This window comes from Phyllobates terribilis, unplaced genomic scaffold, assembly GCF_046119375.1.
Source record: "Phyllobates terribilis strain yellow unplaced genomic scaffold, ASM4611937v1 Scaffold_1__5_contigs__length_1240528914, whole genome shotgun sequence".
Classification (NCBI taxonomy): Eukaryota; Metazoa; Chordata; class Amphibia; order Anura; family Dendrobatidae; genus Phyllobates; species Phyllobates terribilis.
This window is the reverse complement of record NW_027362761.1, coordinates 164,681,746-164,706,031: the sequence shown is the minus strand read 5'-3', so window position 1 is coordinate 164,706,031 and position 24,286 is coordinate 164,681,746. Positions and strand designations below refer to the sequence as shown.

Here is a 24,286-nt window from a genome sequence, read left to right as displayed (position 1 = left end):
AGGATTATCGTTAGGTCTATTCTACTGATCGGTTATCAAGAAAGGTCTTATTTTTTATCTAAATCTTTTCATTCAGGTCCACCTTTTCTTGTGCCTCCATATTTTCATTTAATACAAGTCCTCTCATAGGGCTCTCACATGCCGTCATTTGTGTCAGCAGATGGCACGTCTGCATCTCAAAAGTGTATATGTGTACAGTTACCACACTGAAGAGCTGCTATGTGTCTGCAGTATACAGGGCCAAGTGCAGTGCTAATTAGTCTGCCCTCTTATGCAGTACAAAGGAGGTAAAGACTGAGTAATCTGCTTCTAGAACATGTACTTCAGCTTTTGCTAAAGGTCATTCACGCCTCTTTGTTCCCCTAATGACATGTAACATTTGAGATATCAGGCTGGCTGGAGGGAATAACTAAGAACAAGACCAAATTTCAATATTCTGCTCTTCCAGAAGCCAAATATTCACTTTTCTTCAAAGCACATTTTAAATAGTCTTGAAGGAAGTGCAGACTGGCTGCGCAGCTCCTGTCCCAAACTTGGCAGTTTCATATATGTCCGTGATTCGACGTTCAGGTCAGGACACCCAAGCTGGTCCGTACTCTGACAACGTTTAATCAGACGTCTGAATTCTCAGCCACGTGTTTATATACTTGGTTCTGCCTTCTTCAGAACGTGTAATTCCATTTTCATCTAATAACGGAACGGATGAAGTATTGGCTTTTAGGTAAATACACCAAAAATGCCTTAAAGGGGTTTTCCCATGAACAAAAGTTCATTTTAATCAATAGATCTTGTAATAATAATAAGTTCCTCAACTGGATGTGTTTAAATAAAATGTTCCTGTGCTGAGATAATCTTATAAATGTGCCCCTGCTGTGTACTGTGTAATGGCTGTGTCTGACCGTGCAGCAACATGGTCTGATCATACCACATCTCCTGGGCAGGGGAGGGAGCAAAAGAGTATACAGACATTACAGCAGGAGATCACAGCTGATTCTTTCTTTGAGGTAAAATATGTTAACTTTTCACTGCCTGTTTTTAATGTCACAAAAAGAATCGTCTGTGATCCCCGTGCTGTAATGTCTGTATACTCTTTTGCTTCCCCCTTGCCCAGGAGATGTGGTATGATCAGACCATGTTCCTGTACGGTCAGACACAGCCATTACACAGTACACAGCAGGGGCACATTTATAAGATTATCTCAGCACAGGGACATTTTATTTAAGCACATCCAATTGTGGAAGTTATTATCATTCCAAGGTCTATTGATTAAAATGAACTTTTGTTCGTGGGAAAACCCCTTTAACCTTCTTGAAGGGATTGTCTCATGAAGACCACCCCTTTCATAATGGAAGCAGACTTGACATTGAGCCGCAGGTTTGCCGCCTTACACCCTGGTGGAACAACTGATATGACTGAGGGCAAATTGTGCCTTGTCACACACTTCCGCTGCAGAGAAAATGGTGCCGTAGACTGTTCCTGTTCATTTAGCTTGACTCCAGGCAGGGGACCTCCCTCTATAACCTCTGTATGCCCTTTGTGAGAATGAGTCAACGCCATATACCACATTGATGTTAAATAATGTATTAAATTATTATTTATATATAATGTGGTATATTGAATTTTTACCTCTTAATATAGTTTCATATAGTTCTTTTTCATAGGTTAAATATTGCAAGAATATCATGACGCTGATCTAAATGTCACTTTGACTTATTTTAATGACATGTATTTTAACATTCTCATTTAGATAATATCATCTGTATTCATTTATGTAGGTTGGTCATGTGAGGTATATACTTCTTTCTGAAGTTCTAATCAATTTACTTTTTCTTGTTTTTGTGCAGATCTTCTTAATAGAAATAAATTAATTGAACTGTATCATTATGAAGCGATGTACGTGGACGAGCCTCCAGTGACGTGGCAGCCTATCCGTATATGCCATGTCACTATGACCTTGCCACTGACCCAGTACAGTACTCTCTGTATGACGTTGCCGCTGCCCTATTCTAATACTCCACATCAGTATGTCAGTGTTATTGACGGGCGGACTTACTGTTGGTGTACGGGACAGGAGAGCATTTTTATTTGTTGTTCATTTCTGGAACAAGCAATCAGGGTGACGTCTTTTTCCAGCGTGTACTACGGGTAGTCTCTACACTAAATATTTATTTTGCGATTGGGGAGTATGTCTATGCTAATATGACAAACGTTACTATTCGTCTAATTTGGATTCATTGTCATTATTGTGTGTCAATGTTGTTGCGCTAGTTGTGACGTTATGGTCAAAGGCTATCTATATGGGGTATGTGGTCAGCCGCCATTCATGCTATTTTCCCATCTCCTGATGACGCCCTGCATTTGCGGTTAAAGATGGTGGGGGTTTGTGATGTAACTTTCACGTCCTATTCTTAATAAGGATAGCACCCCAGGGTGCTGCTATTTAAGATTTTTATTCAAGCATTCACTTGTATACTAATTACTCCATAAGGCAGACAACGGACCTATTTTATATGTCGCCCCAATACGGATATAGATTTTATTATGACCTATGACATTTAAGTTTTAAAGTGCTGTTAGAGAGGGTTCTCTCTAGTGGGGTCTTCCCCTAGTGTTTTCTATTTTCCTGGGTCCTATTTACTTGGATTCCTGTGTGTCCTCTTATGGGGGGTAGTATCTCCTCTTGACATAACATAAAGGTGCGCACTAGTCATGGGCAGGGTGCTGGCTCATGTCAGTCACTCTGCACTCTTGTCTTAAACGCTTTACCTTTTGTTCTATAAATACATCACAGAAAGGTGGTCAGATTGTCTCCGAAGGAGATTTGAGGCTTTAAAATACCCCTAACCGCAAAGATGTAATTCTGCAACGCTGCATGAGACTCATTTTCTGTCCTCCAGAGTACCAAAAATTGAATTAGAATTAGGTCAGGCAGGTTTTTCATAGAGATTGAACAGTAAATCAAGAGGGGTTACTATTCCAGCAAGAAACAGACTTGTTTTACAGGCTGGGGATATTTTTCAGGTCTAGTGAAGAGGTTTATGAATCCTTCAGGAGACGTGAATATATTGTAAGAAGAAATCTCTCATATGTGGTCTTATGACCCTGCTGATGCAATAGTATGCAATAAATTTCAAGGTATTCTGTAAACTAGTGTGGTATATTTTAATTATTTATACTTCGCACCAAGGCGTATTAGCAGTAAATGCTGACTGAAAACCTCTGTATTTGCTGCTCTCTGTACTTCTGGGGTTTGGGATTTCTGCGTACCAGCACAAATGGTGCAATTTTATGTTTTTCCTAATTAGTTCATTAACAAGTGAATTAGTTAAAACTGGGAGCAAATATTGTGCTTGGCAGTTAATTTCCATAGGGCAGTTCTCTCCAATATCATATCTATCTGCATATGGTGGCTGATAAGGTGGGGTGGGGTTGATGGACCAATGTTTTGGAAATACAGCTTTTGCTTGAAAGTTTGTAAACCCTTCAGAATTTTCATTATTTCTGCTTAAACCTTGACCTGAAACTTCATCAGATTATCCCACAAGTCCTACATGTAGATAAAGAGAAGCAAATCAAACAAATGAGTTAAAAATATTTTACAGCTCATCAGATTGGAAAATGTTACAAAACCATCTGTAGAGTTTAGACTCCAGCAGTGGAAAGACAGTCCACAAGCAGATAAAATTCAAGTCCATTATTGCCCTCCCCTGAGTAGGCCAACCAACAGAGATCACTACAAGAGCAAGGCGTTTAATATTCCACAAGGTCACAAAGGAATCCAAGGTAACCTTTAAACAACTAAAGGCCTCTCACATTAATGTTCATGAGTCTACCATCAGGAGGACATTGAACAGAAATTGATGTGCATGGCAGGATTGAAAAGTACAAAGCCACTGCTCTCCAAAAAGAACATTGCTGCCCGTCTGCAGTTTGCTAAAGATCACCAGTATAAAGTCAAGTCTCTCCCTATACATGCACACAGGAAGAGACCTGTCAGTCAGTGGGAGTGGGCAAAGTGTCCGGAGACCCGCCTGTCTGACTTTTAAAGTATGTTTTTTCTCTGAAATGCTGTAGGATTTGAGTCCAACATATCTGACTGTAATCATGCAGCCAGTGTCTGATGCATGCTGCCGTGGATGTAAGTTGTTTCTAATTTAGATTGTCCATTTGTGCTCCATTTGTCAACTTTTTCTTCTGCCAGTTTGATGCACTATAGTATATACAATACAGGTGGAAAAAAATTGTAACTATACATTTGTATTAACTGCCTAATTTTCCTTATTTGTGTGTTTAGACTTCAGGCCCGTATTGCCCATCGGATCCAGGAACTAGAAAACTTACCAGGCTCACTGCCACCAGATCTGAGAACGAAAGCTACAGTGGAGTTAAAAGCTCTTAGACTTTTAAACTTCCAGCGTCAGGTGACCAATTTTTATTTTTTTTTAATCTAAATTATGTTATTCAAAAAATATGCCACATTGTTCTAATCAGATTGTTAGTAAGAACAAATCTTGTAAGGTGTAAACTTGGAAGACAAACACTAAATGGGGAAGCTTGAAGATGCGATTTTCAAACTGCTGCATTTTTACATAAATCTTGTGGATTTGCTGCAGTTACAGAAATTAAGAAATGTTCTTTCAGATGAGTATTCAATTTCTTTATCTTAAATGGGTTGTCCACTACTAGGACAAACCCTTCTAGATCTAAATGTTTGGCGCTAATAAAATAATAAACGCTTATACTCTCCTCCCATGCCGGCGCCGTTCCAGCGGTGTCTGCACTTGTTTTCCCGGGGCTGTCGTGTGGTTGTTATGACACGTGAGCCTGGCACCCAATCAGCGCTGGTGTCACTGTCCCCGCCTTAGTACGGTTAAATAATTAACAGGAAATGGGGGCTGCGGCTGCTCTCACTTCCTGTTAATTACTTAACCATATGAAGGTGAAGACCGTGACGCCAGCGCTGATTGGGTGCCAGGTTCACGTGTCATAACAACCACACGACAGCCCCTGGAACGAAAGTGCCGTCACCGCTGGAACGGCGCCGGCACGGGACGAGAGTATAAGTTTTTTAATTTTATCAGGGCCAAGCGTGTGGTATGAGAAGGGGTTGTCCTAGTAGTGGACAGCTTCTTTAAATTTAGATCCAATAGTATTTACAGATTTAGTGTAGATATGGGGAGAGGGGTTTATAATTTCTCCTTTCACGTACTGTAATGTGCTTTAATAAATTCATTTGTAATTGAATTCCATTTTTTCTACTTCCCAGCTGAGACAGGAGGTTGTGGCGTGCATGCGTCGGGATACTACACTTGAGACAGCCCTGAACTCTAAGGCTTACAAGAGGAATAAGCGACAAACTCTTCGTGAAGCTCGTATGACTGAGAAACTCGAAAAGCAACAGAAAATTGAACAGGAACGGAAACGCAGGCAAAAGCACCAGGTACAGCAAGCTGTGCTGGGACAGTAACGCACAGTAATCATTGTAAATGTACATCCCTGAGTCCCGCGTTGTGGGGTCTGATGGAAATGGACCCACATTTAGATTGGTGGTAACTCTTTTTAACGTATTTATTTCACATCTACTAAAGGAGGAAGCAGCCAAAGCAAATGTGTCTAGCTCCGCAATCAGAAGAACAGAATATTGCTGTTGCATATCAAGCAAATATAACACTGATAACTAATTCATTATATGAAAAACTGCTTATATGCAAATTTGTAGTTGGTGTATATTACAACTAACATCGATCACCAAAATGCTGAAGATTATTGATCGGGTGTTCTGCCACTGTTAAACCCTCTCAGATGCCATGACTTAGCATCATTTACTAAATGGTATATCACGTGACCTCACATTTATTGCTTAGCATCAGTGACTATAATTGATCATAATTGCCTCTGAAGCTCTGGACTTAAAGGGTTAATGCCATCTTATATTTATGGCATATCCATAGTATAATCAAGTGTTCCAGTCAGGCTAAATAAAGCTTTGGATCGAGCAATCTAATTAACAATATCATATGTATGGCCAGCTTAAGGGCTTATTCCCATTTTGTACATTTCTTGCAAATCCTGTGAACCCTGCATCTCACTTAAGAACGGGCACTAACATTAGCAACGTTCAGTGGAGAGAGGGCCGTAAAGCAGCAAAGGTGCGACCATCCCTCCACTGACAGCTTGCCATTCACAAGTAATCACTGATCAGATGTTTCAGCCTACAGCTCTTTTCACCTGAACTCCTCATACACCTATTGAGCCAAGAAAAAGGAACTAAGCATGTTAAAATCTAACATGCCCTATACATCTCTCCAAGATATGCAGAGACTCCCATACTCAAATGACTGGTTCAGATGACTTTTATTTAATATTTTTGCCAGCTGTAGACCCATACACAGAGTGGTACCATATTTTTTGGACTATATGATGCACCGGACCATGAGATGCACCTAGGTTTTAGAGGAGAAAAATAGAAAAATAAATTTGAAGCAAAAAATGTGGTCATGATGCACAGCTTTTGGAGAAGGGGGTCTGCTACTGACACTATTATAGGGGCAATGTCCCTCAATTCTATACTAATAGCCTCCTTCCTGTTATATGTGGTCCCACCATCCCCATACTGGTATGCATGGCACCCCCACCGCCATGACGCTGCAGACATAAAAAAAAGAAATTGTTCTACTCACCTCCCTTCTGCTCCAGTGCTGCATCCTGTTTTGCTGCCAGCATCTGATCTCACTGTGTGAGCAGCGCATGACGTCACTGCCATGCGCCCTCAGACGCTGAGATCAACTGCCGGAAGATTCACTGCTCCCCACGCCCGAACTATGGACCTTGGGAGTAGATAATATTCATTATCCTTAATGGCTCGCACAGTGTCAGCCCCAGCTGCTGGGCGATAACGTGTTCCCGCTACTAAAGAGGATGAATATTCACTACTCCCCATCGCCCATGGGAGTGGGGAGTAGTGAATATTCATTCTCTTTAGTAGCGGAACACGTGATTGCCCGGCGGCTGAAACTGTGTGCGCTATTAAGGAGAATGAATACTTTGTGCTCCACATGCCCATGAGTGTGGGGAGCATTGAATATTCATTTCCATTTAACAGCGGACATCATGTTAGCTGCAGCAGGCAGCTCCTGCCTCCGGTGCTCTGCTCCCTCTCTGCCGCCCCACTCACAACTCCCCCACCATCCATAGCCGGACCGTACATCTGGACTACAAGACGCACCTCCCAGTTTCCTCCAACATTTTGGAGGAAAAAAGTGCGTCTTACAGTTTGAAAAATAAGTTGGCATGTTTTGGGAATTCCCTCAAAAAAAGAAAAAAACTTAAGCAAGTAGGCCAAATCTAATTGAATCCCACCAAACACAGATGATTTATGATTCCTGGCCAGTCTCTCACTTACCTGCATACTGTGTACTGTTTGTGATGCACCATACATTGTAAGGATAAGTGATTGAAAGTAAAGGTAGTGTGTATTTTATGGGTGTCCTGTTATGGCTTTACCCAACTACATAACCCTTTTTATCAATAGAATTCCTTTTATCCAATAGTCATTTTACCTGTATCTCTTCTCTTGTCAATTATAGGAATATCTTAACAGTATATTGCAACATGCTAAAGACTTTAAAGAATACCACAGATCGGTCACTGGCAAAATCCAGAAACTTTCTAAAGCTGTGGCTACATGGCACGCAAACACAGAACGCGAGCAGAAGAAAGAAACTGAACGAATCGAGAAAGAAAGAATGAGAAGATTGATGGTAAGTTTGTTGCAAAAAGACTGCAATAGAGTTAGGAAGGGGTACACGTGAGCATCTAGTATTTTCTAGTAGATTTCCAATCTACTACAGCAGGCAGATGCTACATTCTACTTTGAGGGCTGTAGGTGAGGGGGAAAAAATCATGCACAGTGGTTTACAAAAAGTAAACCTGTTTTAGGATGCGCAGCCTCATTTGCATCGTCTTTTTGATTGCTGCACAATGAAGCATTGCATTCCCCCACAATGACTTCATCCATGCTACTTTTTGATAATGTCCAGATATTGTTGGTTTGCAGAACTTGTTTTCATACACAGTATGATTTTTTTTTTTTTCTACCCTAGATAGTTTTTACAGCATCATAGTATCTACCTCCTTTCCACAAACTCCATAATATTGCTCACACATCTGGACCACATCAAAGTTGAACTTTCTTTCATTGTAGCTTACACTGTACATTTATTGCACATGAACAATAAGTCATTGTGGTGTACTTGTACGCTATTGTGAAATGCAAACTGGCAAAACTGTTTAAGGGAATCTTAGCAGATTTTTGACATTTAATCTGAGAGCAGTTTAATATAGGGTAAGAGAGCCCGATTTCTGGTTTGTCACTTACTAGGCTGTAGTTTCAATACATTCAATCAGTGTTTTATCAGCAGGAGATTATCACTAAAGGACCACATGGCAGTCCATTTAATCTGTGTAACCCCGCCTCCAAAGCTGATGGGCAGCTTGCTGACACTTTACACAGGAAGCTGACAATCGGCTGTGGGTGAGGTTATAGACAGCTCAACATTCTGACCACTGCTTCATCTACAACACAGAAAACAGGGATTCTATCAAAACTGCACCAAGCAGCCCAGTAAGTGATGCATCCCTGGAATCAGGCTATCTGCCCCAACATCTGTTTGCATTGCAAAAGCCTGCTGACCGATTTCCTGTAAGGAACTGTTAGGGCTATATGATGCAACAGTCACACATGCATTTATTTTCTTGATTTTTCTTTGAGTTGGAAGCCTCACAAATTATATGCCTCGGTGTTGTGCCATTACCCTATCTCTGTGCAGCCTTAGCGGTCAGCGCTGCATGCACTTTCAATTGGTTGTGCATACAGAACTATGGAGATGAACCATTTTATCCAGAGTGAGTGTTTTTCTGCTTTTAACAGGCGGAAGATGAAGAAGGCTACCGTAAGCTTATTGACCAGAAAAAGGATCGCCGCCTGGCCTACCTTCTCCAACAGACCGATGAGTATGTGGCCAATCTGACCAGTTTGGTTTGGGAGCATAAGCAAGCTCAGGCTGCCAAAGAGAAAAAGAAGAAGAGAAGAAAGAAGGTAATGACTTATCCGCCATGATGTGCCATACCTTTATCACCAGATAGAACATCTTACAAAAGCAGATTGGTGTGCTTTGTTTCAGCACCATGCTGTATACGGTCACTAGTTTTAGTAGCAGTTTATTAACATGGTTATAAGGAATAATTTCTGTATTACAGTATAGAAGACTGCATTCTGGTGTTTCATATTTTGTAGTCTTCAGCTACTTAACACTTGCATGCTTGAGAAATGTAGTCCATACGACATAACTGTAGTACATTTTGTGGCGGTGCGAGTAACTAGAATTCCTGTGCGAGTAACTAGAATTCCTGTATCAGGGTTAGAACCTGGAAAACTGCCTAGGTGTGAATTTCATTTTCCTGGTGGTATCTAGCTGGATGTGCAGTTTGGGAGAGTTGCTATTACTAAACGGTTGTCCAAATATATTGGTGCTGCTTAGAAATAGAATACATTACCAAATACAACAAAAAAACAATATGGTTAGATCTAAAGCAGCACTACCCTCTGCAGACAAGAAGATAGGCTAAACAGATGGATATAATGTCCATTATTGAGAAAGCTAAAGTTTAGTCATATTTTTTTTTTTTTTAGCTATTTACATTTTACAGCAGTCACAAAAAGGGCAGGCACTTTATGGCTTTTGACACTTTTGCAAAGATTTCTATTTTTGCCATGCTAGCTAAATGTTAGTAAAACTTTTGGCTGTCACACTAACGTTTCCATTCCAAGTATATGGCCGTTTTTATTCTGGGTGGATTTTTTTTTATGATGCATGTAACGATCTATTGCACAGATGGCTGACTGTGAAGTCTAGCAAGACTTGCTAAAATAACACCAGCAGCAAGCTGTTAATATGTTGGCTGTATTCAAGAACACATACATTTACGTGCTTGCACACTGTTATTGATCGCTGAATTTACTTCTCTTGTTTCTTAGTTACAAAATTTACATATTGTATTTACACCTGTGAGAATAAAGGTTGTGCTGTGATTAAATACTATTCCAATCCCCATCAATCTTATTCTATTTCCCTTACATAATTTTGAGTGCTTCCATTCTCAAGCATAAAAAAAGATACCACCAGACATGATTTGGGTTCCAGTCATGATTTGAGTTCCAGTCATTTCCCATAAATGGTCCCTTTACTAGCATTTAAATGACCATATTGAACCATTTTTCTGTCTGTATGTAATGTTAGAAATTACACTAGAACCTATAGTACCACTACTTCTTTTCTTTGCCTTTTATGAACAGCACTCTTTTTTTTCCTCATTTTTGTTAATTTGCATTTAGAAAATGCCCTTTACTGAACCAATCACTCTTCTATAGTCCTTTCATTATCACAACAAGCAGGTTTTCAATTAAAAAGTCTGTTTTTTGCCTTCCTGATCAGGCCAAATTTGTCAAATCTGACAGGTCACTTTGTGGTAACAACTGTGGAATGCATCTATATTCCCCAGTGATTCTGGGATTTTTTTGTGACCGATTGCAGATTGTAATTTGTTCCAGGTAAATTTAGGTCAATGTAATTTTCGTTTATAAAAATATCTGAAATTTGACAATTTAGAAAAAATCAAATTTTTTTAATTTTTATGCCCTTTTAACCTCTTCACGACCTTGGACATAGCCATACGTCCAGGTCAGTAGCTACTTGCTGACCTAGGACATATCCATAGTCCAATCTTTAATGTGACACCGTGATTGCATTAATGTGTCACCAGTGTGCGTTGATCAGTGACGCACACTGGTGTTTACTGTTTTCCAGAACTTTTTTTTATTTTTGGTCTATTCTTCCACCCCATCCCCTTTTCACCACTCCGTATGTGCATCCTACAGCCACCACACCAAGCCGTTGATCAGACGCACACCAGTGATTAGCACCTGTGCTCACTTTTGGCAAGAACTTTTTTCTTTTCCTGTCCATATTTTTATTTATTTTTTTTCTATCCGTGCGTGCATCCTACAGCTGTCGAGCGCTGATCACTGACGCACATCGGTGATCAACCTCCGGTGTTTTTTTTTTTTTTTTTGTTTGGGTGTGAAAAAATAGAAAGCATTTTTAGATTGGTTGATAGGACTAGATTAGGGACAGTAAAAATATACTGTAGTAATCGGCAAATAAAATTTGTGAAAAAATGGCCCGCTTGTCCCAATCATGGTATTCAGCGGACGGGGTATACGCCTTCCTTGCCTCTGACACTGATGGTGAGAAAGAGGATGCAACTTTCCTTTATTTTTCCTCCTCCTCTTCGTCAAGTGATGCTGAACTGCCCCAGGACAGAAACTGAACCAGCGCCCACCGTTACTGACCCCGTATGGACCTCACCCCCTGAAGATTATGAGCCACTGATTCCTGATTTTGTGGCGCAAATTTCAGAAATCAAATTTGACACCAGCGGCCTCACAGAAACAGACTTTTTCAAAGTCTTTCTCTTGAGGATTTTGTAAACCTCATGGTGGCCCAAACAAATTTGTGCGCCCAGCAATTTCTGGCACAAAACGGCCCTTCATCATTTTCTAATTGGACCCCTGTAGACGCAGTAGAAATAATGACGTTTTGGGGCCTGGTCCTTCACATGGGTTGGTGAACAGGGCGGAACTTGGGCAATATTGGAGAGTTGATGTTTTGTATACTGTTTCGTAAACGTTTTGTGGCCATTCCAAAATATTTGCATTACAATGATGATAATGCATGGTGTCTTCTCCAAGGTGACCCCAACTTAGTTTGGCCAGTCACTGATTACTTCAGCAACAAGTTTGCTGAGGTGTACGTGTCCGAAAGGGACATCTGCGTGGAGGAGTCCCTAATCCATTTCAAGGGGATACTCAAATTCCAGCAATAGGCCAGGTGGTACGAAATTAAACTCTACAAGCTGTGTGAGAGTAGCTCAGGGTACACCCACAGGTTTAGAGTTTATAAAGGGAAGGACACCCAGTTTCAGCCCCTTTGTCCTGGGAGTGAGTGGGAAAATTGTGTGGGATTTGGCGCACCCAACCTTGATCCAGCAGTATCACCTCTACTTAGATAACTTTTATACCAGCTTCCCACTCTTAAAGTCCCTCTCTGCGCTAGCTACCGCAGCCTGCGGTACAGTCTGCAAAAATCCGAGGCCTCCCTAAGACGCTAATTGGGCAGATGCTCAGAAAGGGTGAGAGCAGAGCCCAATGTAGCAACAACATGTTGGTGATCAAGTACAAGTTCAAGAGGGATGTCCTTTTCTTGACCACCATACATGTTGATTGCAGCACCCTCACCGCTGTATGAGGTACCTCTGCACAGGTCACCAAACCAGACTGTGTATTGGGATACAAGAAGAATTGTGGGGGGGGGGTTGATCTCTCTGATCAAGTCCTCCAGCCGTACAGTGCCATGAGGAAAGCAAAGGTGTGGTGCAAGAAGCTGGACGTGCACATCATACAAATGCCAATGTACAACGCTTTCCTGCTATAACGATGTACAGGCCAAACCGGTACGTCGTACCTTCAGTTCCAGAAGGTAGTGATTAAGACTCTAATTTCTGGCAGTCAGGAAGGAGTGGGCGCCAGTACTTCCAGAACTGAAGGTTCTTGTATCGTACCAGGCCAACATTTCCCCGGGGAGGTCCCTCAAACCACAAAGAAAGGAAGGTCGCAAAAGAGGTGCCGAGTGTGTTACAGAAGGGAGATACGCAAGGACACCACTTATCAATGTGACACCTGCCCCGACAAACCTGGCCTGTGTATAAAAGAATGCTTGAGACTGTACCACACATCCTATGGACTACTAAATTCATTTCTGACTTACACAACTCACGTATGCCAACCTAATGCACTCTGCACAACTTGCTTATGCCAATACATTATAAAATTCACATACCAGGAAACACTAGATCATTTCCAAAATGGGGTCACTTGGGTTTCCACTATTTATGCACATTTGGGGCTCTGAAAACGCAATATGATGCCCCCAGACCGTTCCATCAAAGTCTGTAATCCAAAATGTCACTCCTTCTCTTCCGAGCCCTGTCATGCACCCAAACATTGGTTTTCCCCCACATATGGGGTATCTGTGTACTCAGGAGAAATTGCTCAACAATTTTTGGGGTCAATTTTCTCCTCTTACCCTTGTGAAAATAAAAAATTTGGGGCTTAAAGATCATTTTTGTGGAAAAAATGTTTTGTTTTATTTTCACAGCTCTACGTTAAACTTTTTTTGTGAAGCACCTGGGGGTTCAAGGTGCTCACCACACATCTTGTAAAGTTCCTTGAGGGGTAAAGATTTTTTTTTTTTTTTTCTCCCACAAAAAAAGTTAAATGTTTTTTTTTTTCCTGCCACATTCCATTAATTACTGTAAAGCACTTGAAGGGTTAATAATAAACTTCTTGGAATGTGGTTTTGCACACATTGTGGGGTGCAGTTTTTAGAATATTGTCACTTTTGGGTATTTTCTGTCATAGTCCCCTCAGTCACTTCAAATGTGATGTGGTCCCTTAAAAAAAAAATGGTTTTATAAATTTTGCAAACTTTTAACCCTTATAACTTCTCAAAAAAAAAAAATATTTAAAAAATTGTAAAGTAGACGTGGGAAATGTTATTTACTATTTTGTGTGACATATCTCTCTGATTTAAGGGCATGAAAATTATCTAAGTAGGATCAACCCTCCTAAGCTGTCTATATGGGCATGTAGGTCATAGGAAACTGAATATAATGATACCTTTATATCTGCGATCTGATGTCTTCCAGAAAAATTAACTTTTTTTTTAACATTTAAATAAGCTGTTCAGGACTATGGGCCGAACACTGATCTTCATGAGCTTATTATAAATATAAGGGGGCGTTACTAGTATAATGACCCCTCTCTGCTCTCTTGATCTCTCAAGATAGGAATGTAGTGCACGGACTGGCCGGCGGCTCTCCTGACCCAAGCGTGACAGCTGCATAGAAATACATGAAGCTGTCGCGCTTCGGCCAGTCCAGAGCGTTTATGGTATGTTTTTCTCTGAAATGCAGTAGCATTTCAGAGTCAAACATACATGACTAAAATCCTCAAGCCTGTGTCTGATACATGCTGCCCGTGAATCGGGTAGCATTTATCAACTATCGGGTTCCTTTTAATGCTCCTGGGTTCCACATACCAGCTAATATTCAAAAGCATAGGCTCTGAGGAGTGCAGAGATTGTGAAAACCACAGAATCCCAACAAGTGAGTACATGACATATTTAGAGTTAGTCTCTCTGAGATTCTATAAATGTCCCGCACAAGCCTTTTAAAGGCTACGTGCCCACGATGCAGAAATGCTCAGGATTTTTCCTGAGCGTTTCTGCGTCTCCCTGGCAGAAAAAATGCATGCGGATTGTACATGCGGATTGTACATGCGTTTTTCCTGCCAGGGACATGCGGATGTGAAGCGTTCTTCACATGCGTTTCCGCATGCGGGTTGACGAGCGCTTTCCAAGCGATTTTAGCATCACTTGTCAACTTGGTCACATTATATAAATCCATGGAAATGTTATAGATTTATATAGTGTGACCGAAAGAATATTAAAAAATAAATATATACTTGCCTTCTGATGGCCTCCAGTGTGCTTGTCGCTGCTTGCCGGCAGCTCGCGATAGATTTAAGGACACGCCGACGTCAGCATCGCGTGACCCATCACATGACTAAATGACGTCAGCGCAGGTCCTTCAGTCCACCGCGATCTGCTGGCAAGCCAAAACAAGCACCCCGGAGGCCATCAGAAGGTAAATATAATATTTATTTTTTATTTTATTTTATTTATTTTTTTTTTTTTACAGGTTCTATGGTACCCGGGTCTGAGGAGAGTCTCCTCTCCTCCAGACCCGGGTACCATCCGCACATTGAAACGCTTGGATTCCGCATGTACAGATACAGTGATGCAGATTCCATGCGTTGCAATGCAAGTCAATGGCGGCGAAAACGCAGCGCTTCCGCAAAATAATTGGTAGTGTTTCATTTTTTTTTTCTGCAATGATAATCTGCAGTGGAAATGTCTGCATCATGTGCACAGCACATGCGGATTATCATTGGGGAACATTGCAGGCCTTCTACCATGTGTTTTTAAGCGTTTCTGCAGCGGAATTGCCGCTGTGGAAACACTTAAACGCATTGTGGTCACACAGCCAAACTCCTTAACGACCGTTGACATACATGAAGGATTTGTCATAGACTCCTAAGAACAGTATGATACAGGCTCACTCCTCTTCTCAGTGACATCACCGCAATTCAGGAAGTCTCTCTTACAATGAAAGCCTATGGGGCCTCGTTCTGATGCTCCATAAACCTACATTATAAAAGCCACTTCCGTGTCACGCAGAGCGCAGTGTGACTTAGTGATGTCACTGAAAAGCGGAGCAGAACTCCACTGGCTCCCATGGAAAGCGACAGTAGAGGAGTATATTAATACACTTATACTACAACACCATACACATACATTTAATGAAGAAAAATATTCATGGGCGTGCTTCTTTAAATGGTTTAGGTCCACTTAAAAGATTTTAAAAATTTTAAATTTTATACATTTTGTTTTTTAAAACCAATTTTTATCAGCAGCTCCAAAAATAAAGATGTTAAAAAAAAATAATTGTTTGGCATTCAGATGTCCAAAAAAAGTCAAATATATCAAAATATACTCACACTAACAACAAAAAAGCTGTAAAGCTAAAATTGCTACTTTTTGGTTGCCACACTTTTTAATAAAATATAAGCAATCAAAACATCCTATTTGTCCCAAAATAGTATGAATTAAAGTCAGCTTTTTTAATTTCAGTTTAAGTTTAGTTTTAGTTTTTCATTAAAGTTTTTCTTAATCACTGAAATTAAAGTTTTTTGTTTTTTTATCACCATAATCATATTGACCTGGAAAATCATGTTAACTTAATTTTTACAGAGCAACGAATGTCATAAAGACTGACAGAATTGCGTATGTTTTGTTTATTTGCAATTTCAATGCACTTGCCTTTTTTCCTGCTTCCCGGTAGATTGTATGATAAAATGAATGAGGTGTAATTCAAGTGTAAAGCTCGTCCTGCTAAAGAAAACAAGCCGACCTATGGCCATGTTGATGGTAAAAGGGGTTCAAGGGGAGGAAAAAACAAAAGTGCAAAAATCTAAAAATTCCTCGGTCCTTAAGGGGATAGTATCAGGAATATACTGCTGTTCGATCATAAAACCGATGAGGCTAATGTACCATAATTACTTTAAAATTGAAGATCTATTCAATAGTGTATGTAGTTTATTGTGAAACTGGTTTTAAACATACAAAACCTAGGATAACAACATCATGCGTAGGCAGACTGTAGTAAATAAATAGTAACACATGTAAAGAATATTTGGGGTACTGAACATGTTTTTTGATCAAAAAAAACATAAAAGCCATACCACCATGACAAGGTGTACCCAATTAGGATGGTCCCAGATTCCGTTATTCACCTACTACATGGGTAAATTGGTACCAGCACATGATACAAAATATTAAACGAAGTGTTGTCTCTATATAACTATATTTTCCAAGTTACTATGCTTTTGTTTAATCAGTCTTACAGATAATTTTCTGAGAATGCAGCTGTCTGGTGGTACATCATGTTTTACCTGGTGCGTGGCTATTGTTGACTTCCTTTCCTGACACTTTAAAATATTTTGCTTTTCTATCATGGTTACAAATCTGCAGTCTACAGTTTGTCCATTTTAGAGTCTGTCATGGCTTATATAGAGCATTGCAAGGCTGTGTATTTTAATATCAAAGTGTAGGAAAAGGGGATCTAATAAGACATTTCAATTTAATTTTACAGAAGGTGGAAGACAATGCAGAAGGAATTGGATCTGGACTTGGTCCTGATGGAGAGGTATTGTAAAAAAGTTACATTGTCTTTATAACTTCTAAATGGGTGTTATGGTAAAATCCCCTTTCACATCCAAAATGCTACATATGAAAATACCCTTAGGGTATTTAGGTATTATCCCTTACAGTTATTGCATTTTCAGAGCCCTTGATGTATTAGTGAAGATGAACCCCTTCCTCCCCAAACTTGGGAACATCCACCATGCTTCACTGTTGCCTGGAAACTTTAATTTATTGTGCCGCTCTCCAACCCATCGGCAAACAAACTGCCATTTTTGTGCATCCCAGTTCCTACATTTTCTTACATAGTTGAACTGCTTGGCCTTGTTTCCATGTCGAAGGTATAGTTTTTTTTTTTTTCAATGGAGAGCACTGATGGTCAGACTTCTCCGAACAGTAGATTAGTGTAGCTGAGTCCCATTGGCTGATGACACTGATGGACATCTTCCGATTTCAAAGGAAAGTAAGCATGATGTGTTTCTCATCTGCTTTACTATTTCCTTGGCCTACCATTGTGTCTGTGGTCCTCAGCGTTGTCCATTTTCTTAGTGTATCTTCAAAAGAGATTAAACAGCATATCTTGAAACCCCAGTCAGCTTCAAAATGTTTGCTAATGCAGTATAACTACCTTGCGTCTTGCTGCTGTGCTCTGTCTCGCCATGGTGCATGACCTGTGACATGAAACTGTCTTCCACAACCTCACCTTTTGTAGCAGATTTTGACTGTCCCTCATCTAGTTTTAAGCTTTCTTCATAGCTTTTTCCGTTAACAGCTTTCGTGTTAATGGTAGTGCAATGTTTTTCTTCTCTTTCCATCGTTCAGCTAATAGATGAAAGTAGCCAGATGAGCGACCTACCTGTAAAGGTTATTCATACGGAGACAGGGAAAGTCCTGCTTGCTCCAGAAGCACCCAAGGCCAGTCAACTGGAGACTTGGCTGGAGATGAACCCGGGGTAAGTAACTTTGTTCAATGGTTTCCTTTAAGTTTCTTAGTTTAAGTAAACTTTTAAAACCCTTTTTTTCATATTTTGCCACCCCTTAAAAAGACCCATTATTAAGCAGTGGTCTTTACCCTGAACCCCAACTGATGGGTCAACAGTAATTTAAGTTGTCAAAAACAATTAAACACCTTACCGGATCGGTGCTGCTGCCTGTAGTGAGTAGTCTGGTTTGTGACACTGGGGTTTTTACTTTATCACCACCATTGGCCCACTAAGTAACTGATATAAAGTAATGGACAAAACATTTAAAGTGTAACTAATGTGTTAAAATGTGTTTATTGTTAAGTCTTTTCTCCTCTTTTTTGTGTTCTGGCACTGCAAATCATTTGTAATACGTTATTATTTTATAAGGCCACTCTGATCTTTGTTTTACCTCCTCAGATATGAAGTAGCTCCGAGATCTGACAGTGAGGGGAGTAGCTCAGAGTATGAAGAAGAGGTATGTATGTTGTATCGACAAAAGAAAGTTTTATTTGCTCACCGAGCCTGTTTGTCCTGTAGTTGCTTCAGAGGATTGCTAATTGGTCAGGTGCACCGAAAGCTAACAGTCCTGGCCGGCTACTGGTGAAATAATCTCAGCAGATAAAATATGTGTAGTATTTCAGCACTACAGAAACTAAACTTTAAGACTTTTTACAGTGAGATGCTAAAGGGGTTATGTGCACTTTAAAGGGGTTTTTCATCACAGATCCGGATAATGTGGTTCACTGTTTTTCATCCCTATAGTGACAACAACCAATACAGAAAAAAAACATTAAAATGTGAATTCTTTATTAAATATTAATAATTAAATACTACACCTGTGATTAGCCGCAACAATTATAGATCAAGGGTCAAAATTCTTTAATGGCTCAGAACAATGGTTAGATACTAGCTTCAGTTAGTAGAATACAGAATTCTATGTACGGGAAAGGGCCTGCTGTCACCCTTAAAAATCTTTCACTACCTAACCGCGGTGGTTGGCACTCTAAGGGATACAACAGTGGTGTGCCTGATCGCCAAACACTGCCCCTAGCAGTCCTTTAATTCAAATTTTTTTTTTTTTTTTTTTTTTAAAGGGGTATTCTTATTTTCAAGATCCTATCCTAATAAGCAGTAGGTGTAATAATAGTATTAGAAAATACCTCCAATTAGAAATGTAGCATAGTTCTTCAGATTCACTATGTCGCTTACCCCATTTACAGGGCATTGCAGTAGCTCTAGCAACTCAGTCCCTATGAATGGTCGTAACCATGGATACCTAAGCTACTGCAATCAATACCCTGCACATGGGGTAAGCGACATGGCGAATCAGAAGAACTATACTACATTTCTAATTGGAGGTATTTGAAGACCTCTGATTCTTAACCTGTTAAATGCCGTTGTCAAATCTGACAGCGGCATTTAACATGCTTTGGCGTTGGTGCGCGTCATTCCATGCACCCATCGGTGTGACCGTGACGTGATCGCAGGTCTCCAATGGATAGTTATGACTGCCAAGGGGTCAGCTGAAGATCTCCGTGCTTGTCCTTACGGAACTCCTTTGAAGCTCGGCCTGTAGCCAGGCATCAAAGAAGACTGTGATATCTGCTATATGCAGCGATGCTGTGACATTGCTTTATATAGCACAAACTAGCAGGAGATAGCAGCTTCAAATCACCTCCCTTTCCCACCATTGAAAATAGATATATAAAAAAAATACACATGATATCGCTGTGGTCCTATCTATCAAAATATAAAAATAATTATCCCTATTGGTAAATGAGAAATTCAAGAACACCAAAATTGTAGAAATGCAGAGACCAGAAAAACAAAGAATGCTGCAACAAGAAATCAAAGCGTCACATCTATCCCAAAATGGTATCCATGAAAATGTCTTTTTGCCCCGCAAACATTAGTCACACAGCTCCATCGGCTGAAAAAGTAAAACGTTACTGGTCTTGGTAAATGGCGGCACAACCCCCCAAATTTTTTCCTTTTGTGTACTTCTGATTTTTTTTCTTTTTTTGCTATTAAAATAATAAAAAACTGAACATATTTTGTATCTCCGTATCTGTATTGATGAGCAGAATCATATTGCATGGTCATTTTTGCCACAAAATGTACACCGTAAAAGCAATTCCCTAAAACCAATGTCAGAATTGCATTTTTTTTTTTTCACAATTTCTCCCCATTTGGAATTTTTTTTCCAGTTTTTCAAGACACTATGTGATAAAAATGAATTGTGTCATTCAAAAGTGCAACTCGTCCTACAAAAACAAGCCCCCATAGGTCCGTGGACAGAAAAATAAAAGCTTTAACGCTCTGGAAAGAAGGGGAGGAAAAAAAGGAAACGTAAAAATGGAAATTGGCCCGATTGTGAAGGGATTTATATTTTAATAAAGAATTGACATTTTGTGGGGGGTTTTTTGTCTTGGTAGTGTGACTCCTTATGGTTTTTATATCCCTTGAGATAGTTTAATGGCTATATACCGTGACAGATTCAGATGAATGGCTACTCATGATGCATGGAGTCTGTGAGCCTGATTGGGAGCTACTGCTCGTCAATGGTTCTCCACTGTAGCTCATTGCCTTCCTCCTCATAGTAAATTAAACTGTTCGGAGATCCCTCCTCAGTCCACTGCTTTAGTGGGCTGCCGCTGACGTCCAAGCTGGCCGTGACAATGACGCAGAGCTGCATACGAAATACCACGACTTTTAGCTTCAGTACACTGCAATTTGATATTTCAGCAACTGCTTGTTTCTACAATGAAATACCGTATCATGTATGTTTGTTTCATTTTCTCTCTAGGATGAGGATGATGAATCTAGCAGACTGGACTCTGATGAAAAGAAGCGTTTGGGTTTGAATACAGAGGACAATGCCAAGCAGATAATTGAGTATGGCTTATTCTTTTATTTTCCTTTTTGCTTTTTCATTACGAAGTAAACTATAGTGTATTTAAATAGTTGAATTCAGTTTAGCCTCGATAAAGATTATATTGGGGTATTACCTGTTTAGTACTTACCTAATCCTATAGGATAAAACTACAGTTGTAGGCCTCATTCACACATCCATGTTTAATCGTGTACGTGAAAAAATGGTACCAGTGTCATCAGTGTTTAGGATTAATGTTTCATCGGTGTGTCTGTTTTTACCATCAGTGGGTCATGAGTGTTTTTCACTGGTGGATGAAGAAATAACACAGCTTCTCGTATACTTTGCAATGTTACATATGACACCAATGCCATCTGTGTGCTGTACGTGTTTTTCATGGAACCATACACTTTCACTTTTCATTTGTGAGTTTTACACGGTCCGCGAAAATACACAGACATGTGAGTAGCACCATATATTAAAAGAACGTGTCCTCTCCGTGAAAAGGATGGATACAACTTCATGTGAATGAGGCCTTAGTCCGTAAATACTTTACCATTTATACTTTGGGATTGTTAGTTTTGTACAGCTGTATTAGTCATTGATGTGTACATTTTAACCCAAAAGTAAAGTACTAATCAATGTATGGAAAGATGTCAAGCTTTGGTAAGTGGAGAAAGGCATGTTTTTTGTAATCTTAATTCCATTCACCTTTGTGTACTTTTATATAAGTTGTAGTAGCTTTGAAAAATGTCTACACTCTGTAAAACCATGAGACAACCATGGGGCGTGAAAGTTGTTGTAACTTCCAATCTCATTAACACCTTCCCGACATAGGAGGAACTATTACATCCTATGTCAGGTCCCTGTGTAAGGAGCAGGCTCAGGAGCTGAGCTCACCCCATACCGGGCAGATGCTGGCTGTGTTACATAGCCTGCATTTGCCTGTAACTACAGCCACCGGCGCACGCTCTGATCACTAGTCAATGAATGCTGCACACCCTAAGGGTCGGACCCGTCACTGATTCTAGACCGCCATTTGAATAAGATAATGTTTGAGATTTGTAACGGTAATTGGGCTTTAACATTAGACCCTTCTACTTGTGCTACATCTTGATTCCAGCAACATTTTGGGCCAAAATGTTTCACTCTATTAATCAAGTGCTTTTCATTATTCTGCGTACCCATGCCTCTTTCTGGACACCACTTTCTAGTGAGATAACACTCTGCCAAATATTAGCCCCTTTTATATCTGTTTAATACTACAACAAACAGTGTCTGATCTGGATCTTGTTGGGTTTTTGAAGCAAGCAGGGAATTGAGCTGACAGACAAGGTGCAGCACTGGGGAGCAACTTACTATCTTAGGAACAACCCTTCAAAGAAGAGCTGCATCTTTTTAGAGGATTTTTGCCTTTGTAAAAATTGCCTGCATAGACCGTTATGGGATTATCTGCATCCATGGTAGTGATCAAGATGTATCGTCTTTGCATTGGCAAGTAAAGCACCACTCACAATATTTTTGTTTTTTTCTTTTTTCACCGCCGGAGTGGTATTGCTAACGTCTGTTCCCTGCCACTAGTAAAATACTTATCAGCCATCATCTTCTGCTCTTCCTGCCACCGCTCCAGTGACTTTCCACCATCTTGTGACCGCAGCTCCTGACATGAGGGGCTAACGATACATGCTCTCAATGCAAGTCTATGAGGACCTCGTTCTGGTTCACATAGGCTTACATTGAGAATTGACTTCAGGTCCGCACCGGCCAGAGTGGCGATGAGAACAGCAGAAGACAGCGGCTGGTAAGTATATTACTAGGGGCAGGGAACTTAAATTAGTGATACCACTCCTGCGGAGAACTTAAGAAAGCCCGCTGGCGTGGTGCTTCAATTAGGTCATAGATGGCATCTGGCTCGTTTTAGTAATGCTAAGGGTCATACCTAATTACTGTCTAAATATGTTTAATTCCAGGTTACTTCTAATCTTGGTTTATCATCTGTAACATTTATTTCTTATGTGTCATTAAAAAAATAAGTTTCTTTTTGGAAACAGTTTTATAGCAGAAAAGTTCCTGATTCATCTGGTTGCAGGTATATGTCCCAGTAATTGTTAGATGAAATCCAGCTGATTGTTCATTTCTACTTCAGGACTGCAAAGCAAGATGTTGATGATGAGTATAGCTTGCAGGCTGATGCCGAGCAGTCCCAGTCATATTATGGCGTGGCTCATGCAATTATAGAGAGGGTGGAGAAGCAATCAACTCTTCTAATCAATGGCTCCCTTAAACATTACCAGGTACAGTAAAATCTGTATCTTTTACAAGTATTTCTGTTTATTATTTATTTTAAAGCACCATTAATTCCATGGTATTTGCATACATATAATACAAGTGCAGCATTAAAATTACCGGAATCAAGTGGTACAGAAGGGGAGAGGACCCTGCTCTCACAGACTTAAACACTATGGTCCTTTGTACATGAGGAATAATACAATTTCTGGCCTATTTATGACTTGTGTCCTGCATTTTTCATCAGTTTTACTTTTTTACATGCTCTTTGATTTTTAGTTTTCTATGAGTTAATTGGAGGAGACTAACAGCTATTATGACTCCCATACACATTGCACAGTAACAGAGGGATTCTTACCTTTTTCTTTTTGTAGCAAAAGTTCAGAACCAGCAGCAGCAGATGGAGGAAAATTATACAGCAGTACTGAGCTGTGTAGCTGTGAATCCCGATCTGGCATAAGGATGTGCTAAATCACCCATTTTAAGGAGTATTTACACTCAGGGCTGTAGAGTCGGAGCCTGAGTCTGTTTCCATTTTGGTGGAATCTGTATAAAATGGACCAACTGACTCCTAAAATATATAATACATTGGGTACAGTAGTTCAATGCAGGATGTGCTGTTAATGGTTTCATAAGAATTTGGGAAAGTTATGAAATGACGTATACATGTCTGTTCTATTCCTGATCTAAGTATTTACGCTTTTAGTGGAGATGAGTCTGCTGCGCTTTATGTACACGCTCAGTAGTGAGGCCATGCTTCCGAGTCGGGAGTCATGGAAATTGAGGAGTCGGAGGTTTGGCTTACAGACTCCACAGCCCTGATTACACTGCAAGATAATCAGTCATAATAATCTTGCCGTGTAAATGGGCTGCTGATCGCTCAATGAACAAGCCCATCTTTTATGTACCATAAAATATCATCGTTCTCATTGGTGCTTCGTCCTGTGTAAACAGGATATGCGCTGCTGAAAACAATGGCAGCCTATTAGCACTGAACAGTCTAGTATAGATTGCTTAGTGCACATTGCTTGCTTTGAATGCTTTTTTACACAGGCAGACCAGCAACTTCTGTGCCGCCGGTCGATCTGCTTATTTTCTCATCTGCTACTCACTCCTCTCTACCCTCCCTTCCTCCTTCCCTCTCCATTGACTATAGGAAGTGTAACCTGACACCTCACTATGCTGTCAGTTGGTCTTACTTTGGCCAAGATGGATTTTTAATG

The 24,286-nt window shown here is 40.2% G+C and overlaps 1 protein-coding gene across 5 annotated transcripts in view; it reads left to right on the top strand.

Annotated features, from left to right (window-relative positions):
- Window positions 1-24,286, top strand: part of SMARCA2 (SWI/SNF related BAF chromatin remodeling complex subunit ATPase 2) — a 274,907-nt gene that overhangs the window by 102,159 nt on the left and 148,462 nt on the right. For all 5 annotated transcript variants that reach the window (XM_073669312.1, XM_073669320.1, XM_073669288.1 and 2 more), the window contains exons 7-15: window positions 4,295-4,421; window positions 5,267-5,440; window positions 7,587-7,760; window positions 8,930-9,097; window positions 16,891-16,944; window positions 17,763-17,893; window positions 18,323-18,380; window positions 20,712-20,800; window positions 22,924-23,071. In XM_073669312.1, coding sequence (XP_073525413.1) covers window positions 4,295-4,421; window positions 5,267-5,440; window positions 7,587-7,760; window positions 8,930-9,097; window positions 16,891-16,944; window positions 17,763-17,893; window positions 18,323-18,380; window positions 20,712-20,800; window positions 22,924-23,071 — 1,123 coding nt within the window. The remainder of the gene's footprint in view (window positions 1-4,294; window positions 4,422-5,266; window positions 5,441-7,586; window positions 7,761-8,929; window positions 9,098-16,890; window positions 16,945-17,762; window positions 17,894-18,322; window positions 18,381-20,711; window positions 20,801-22,923; window positions 23,072-24,286) is intronic.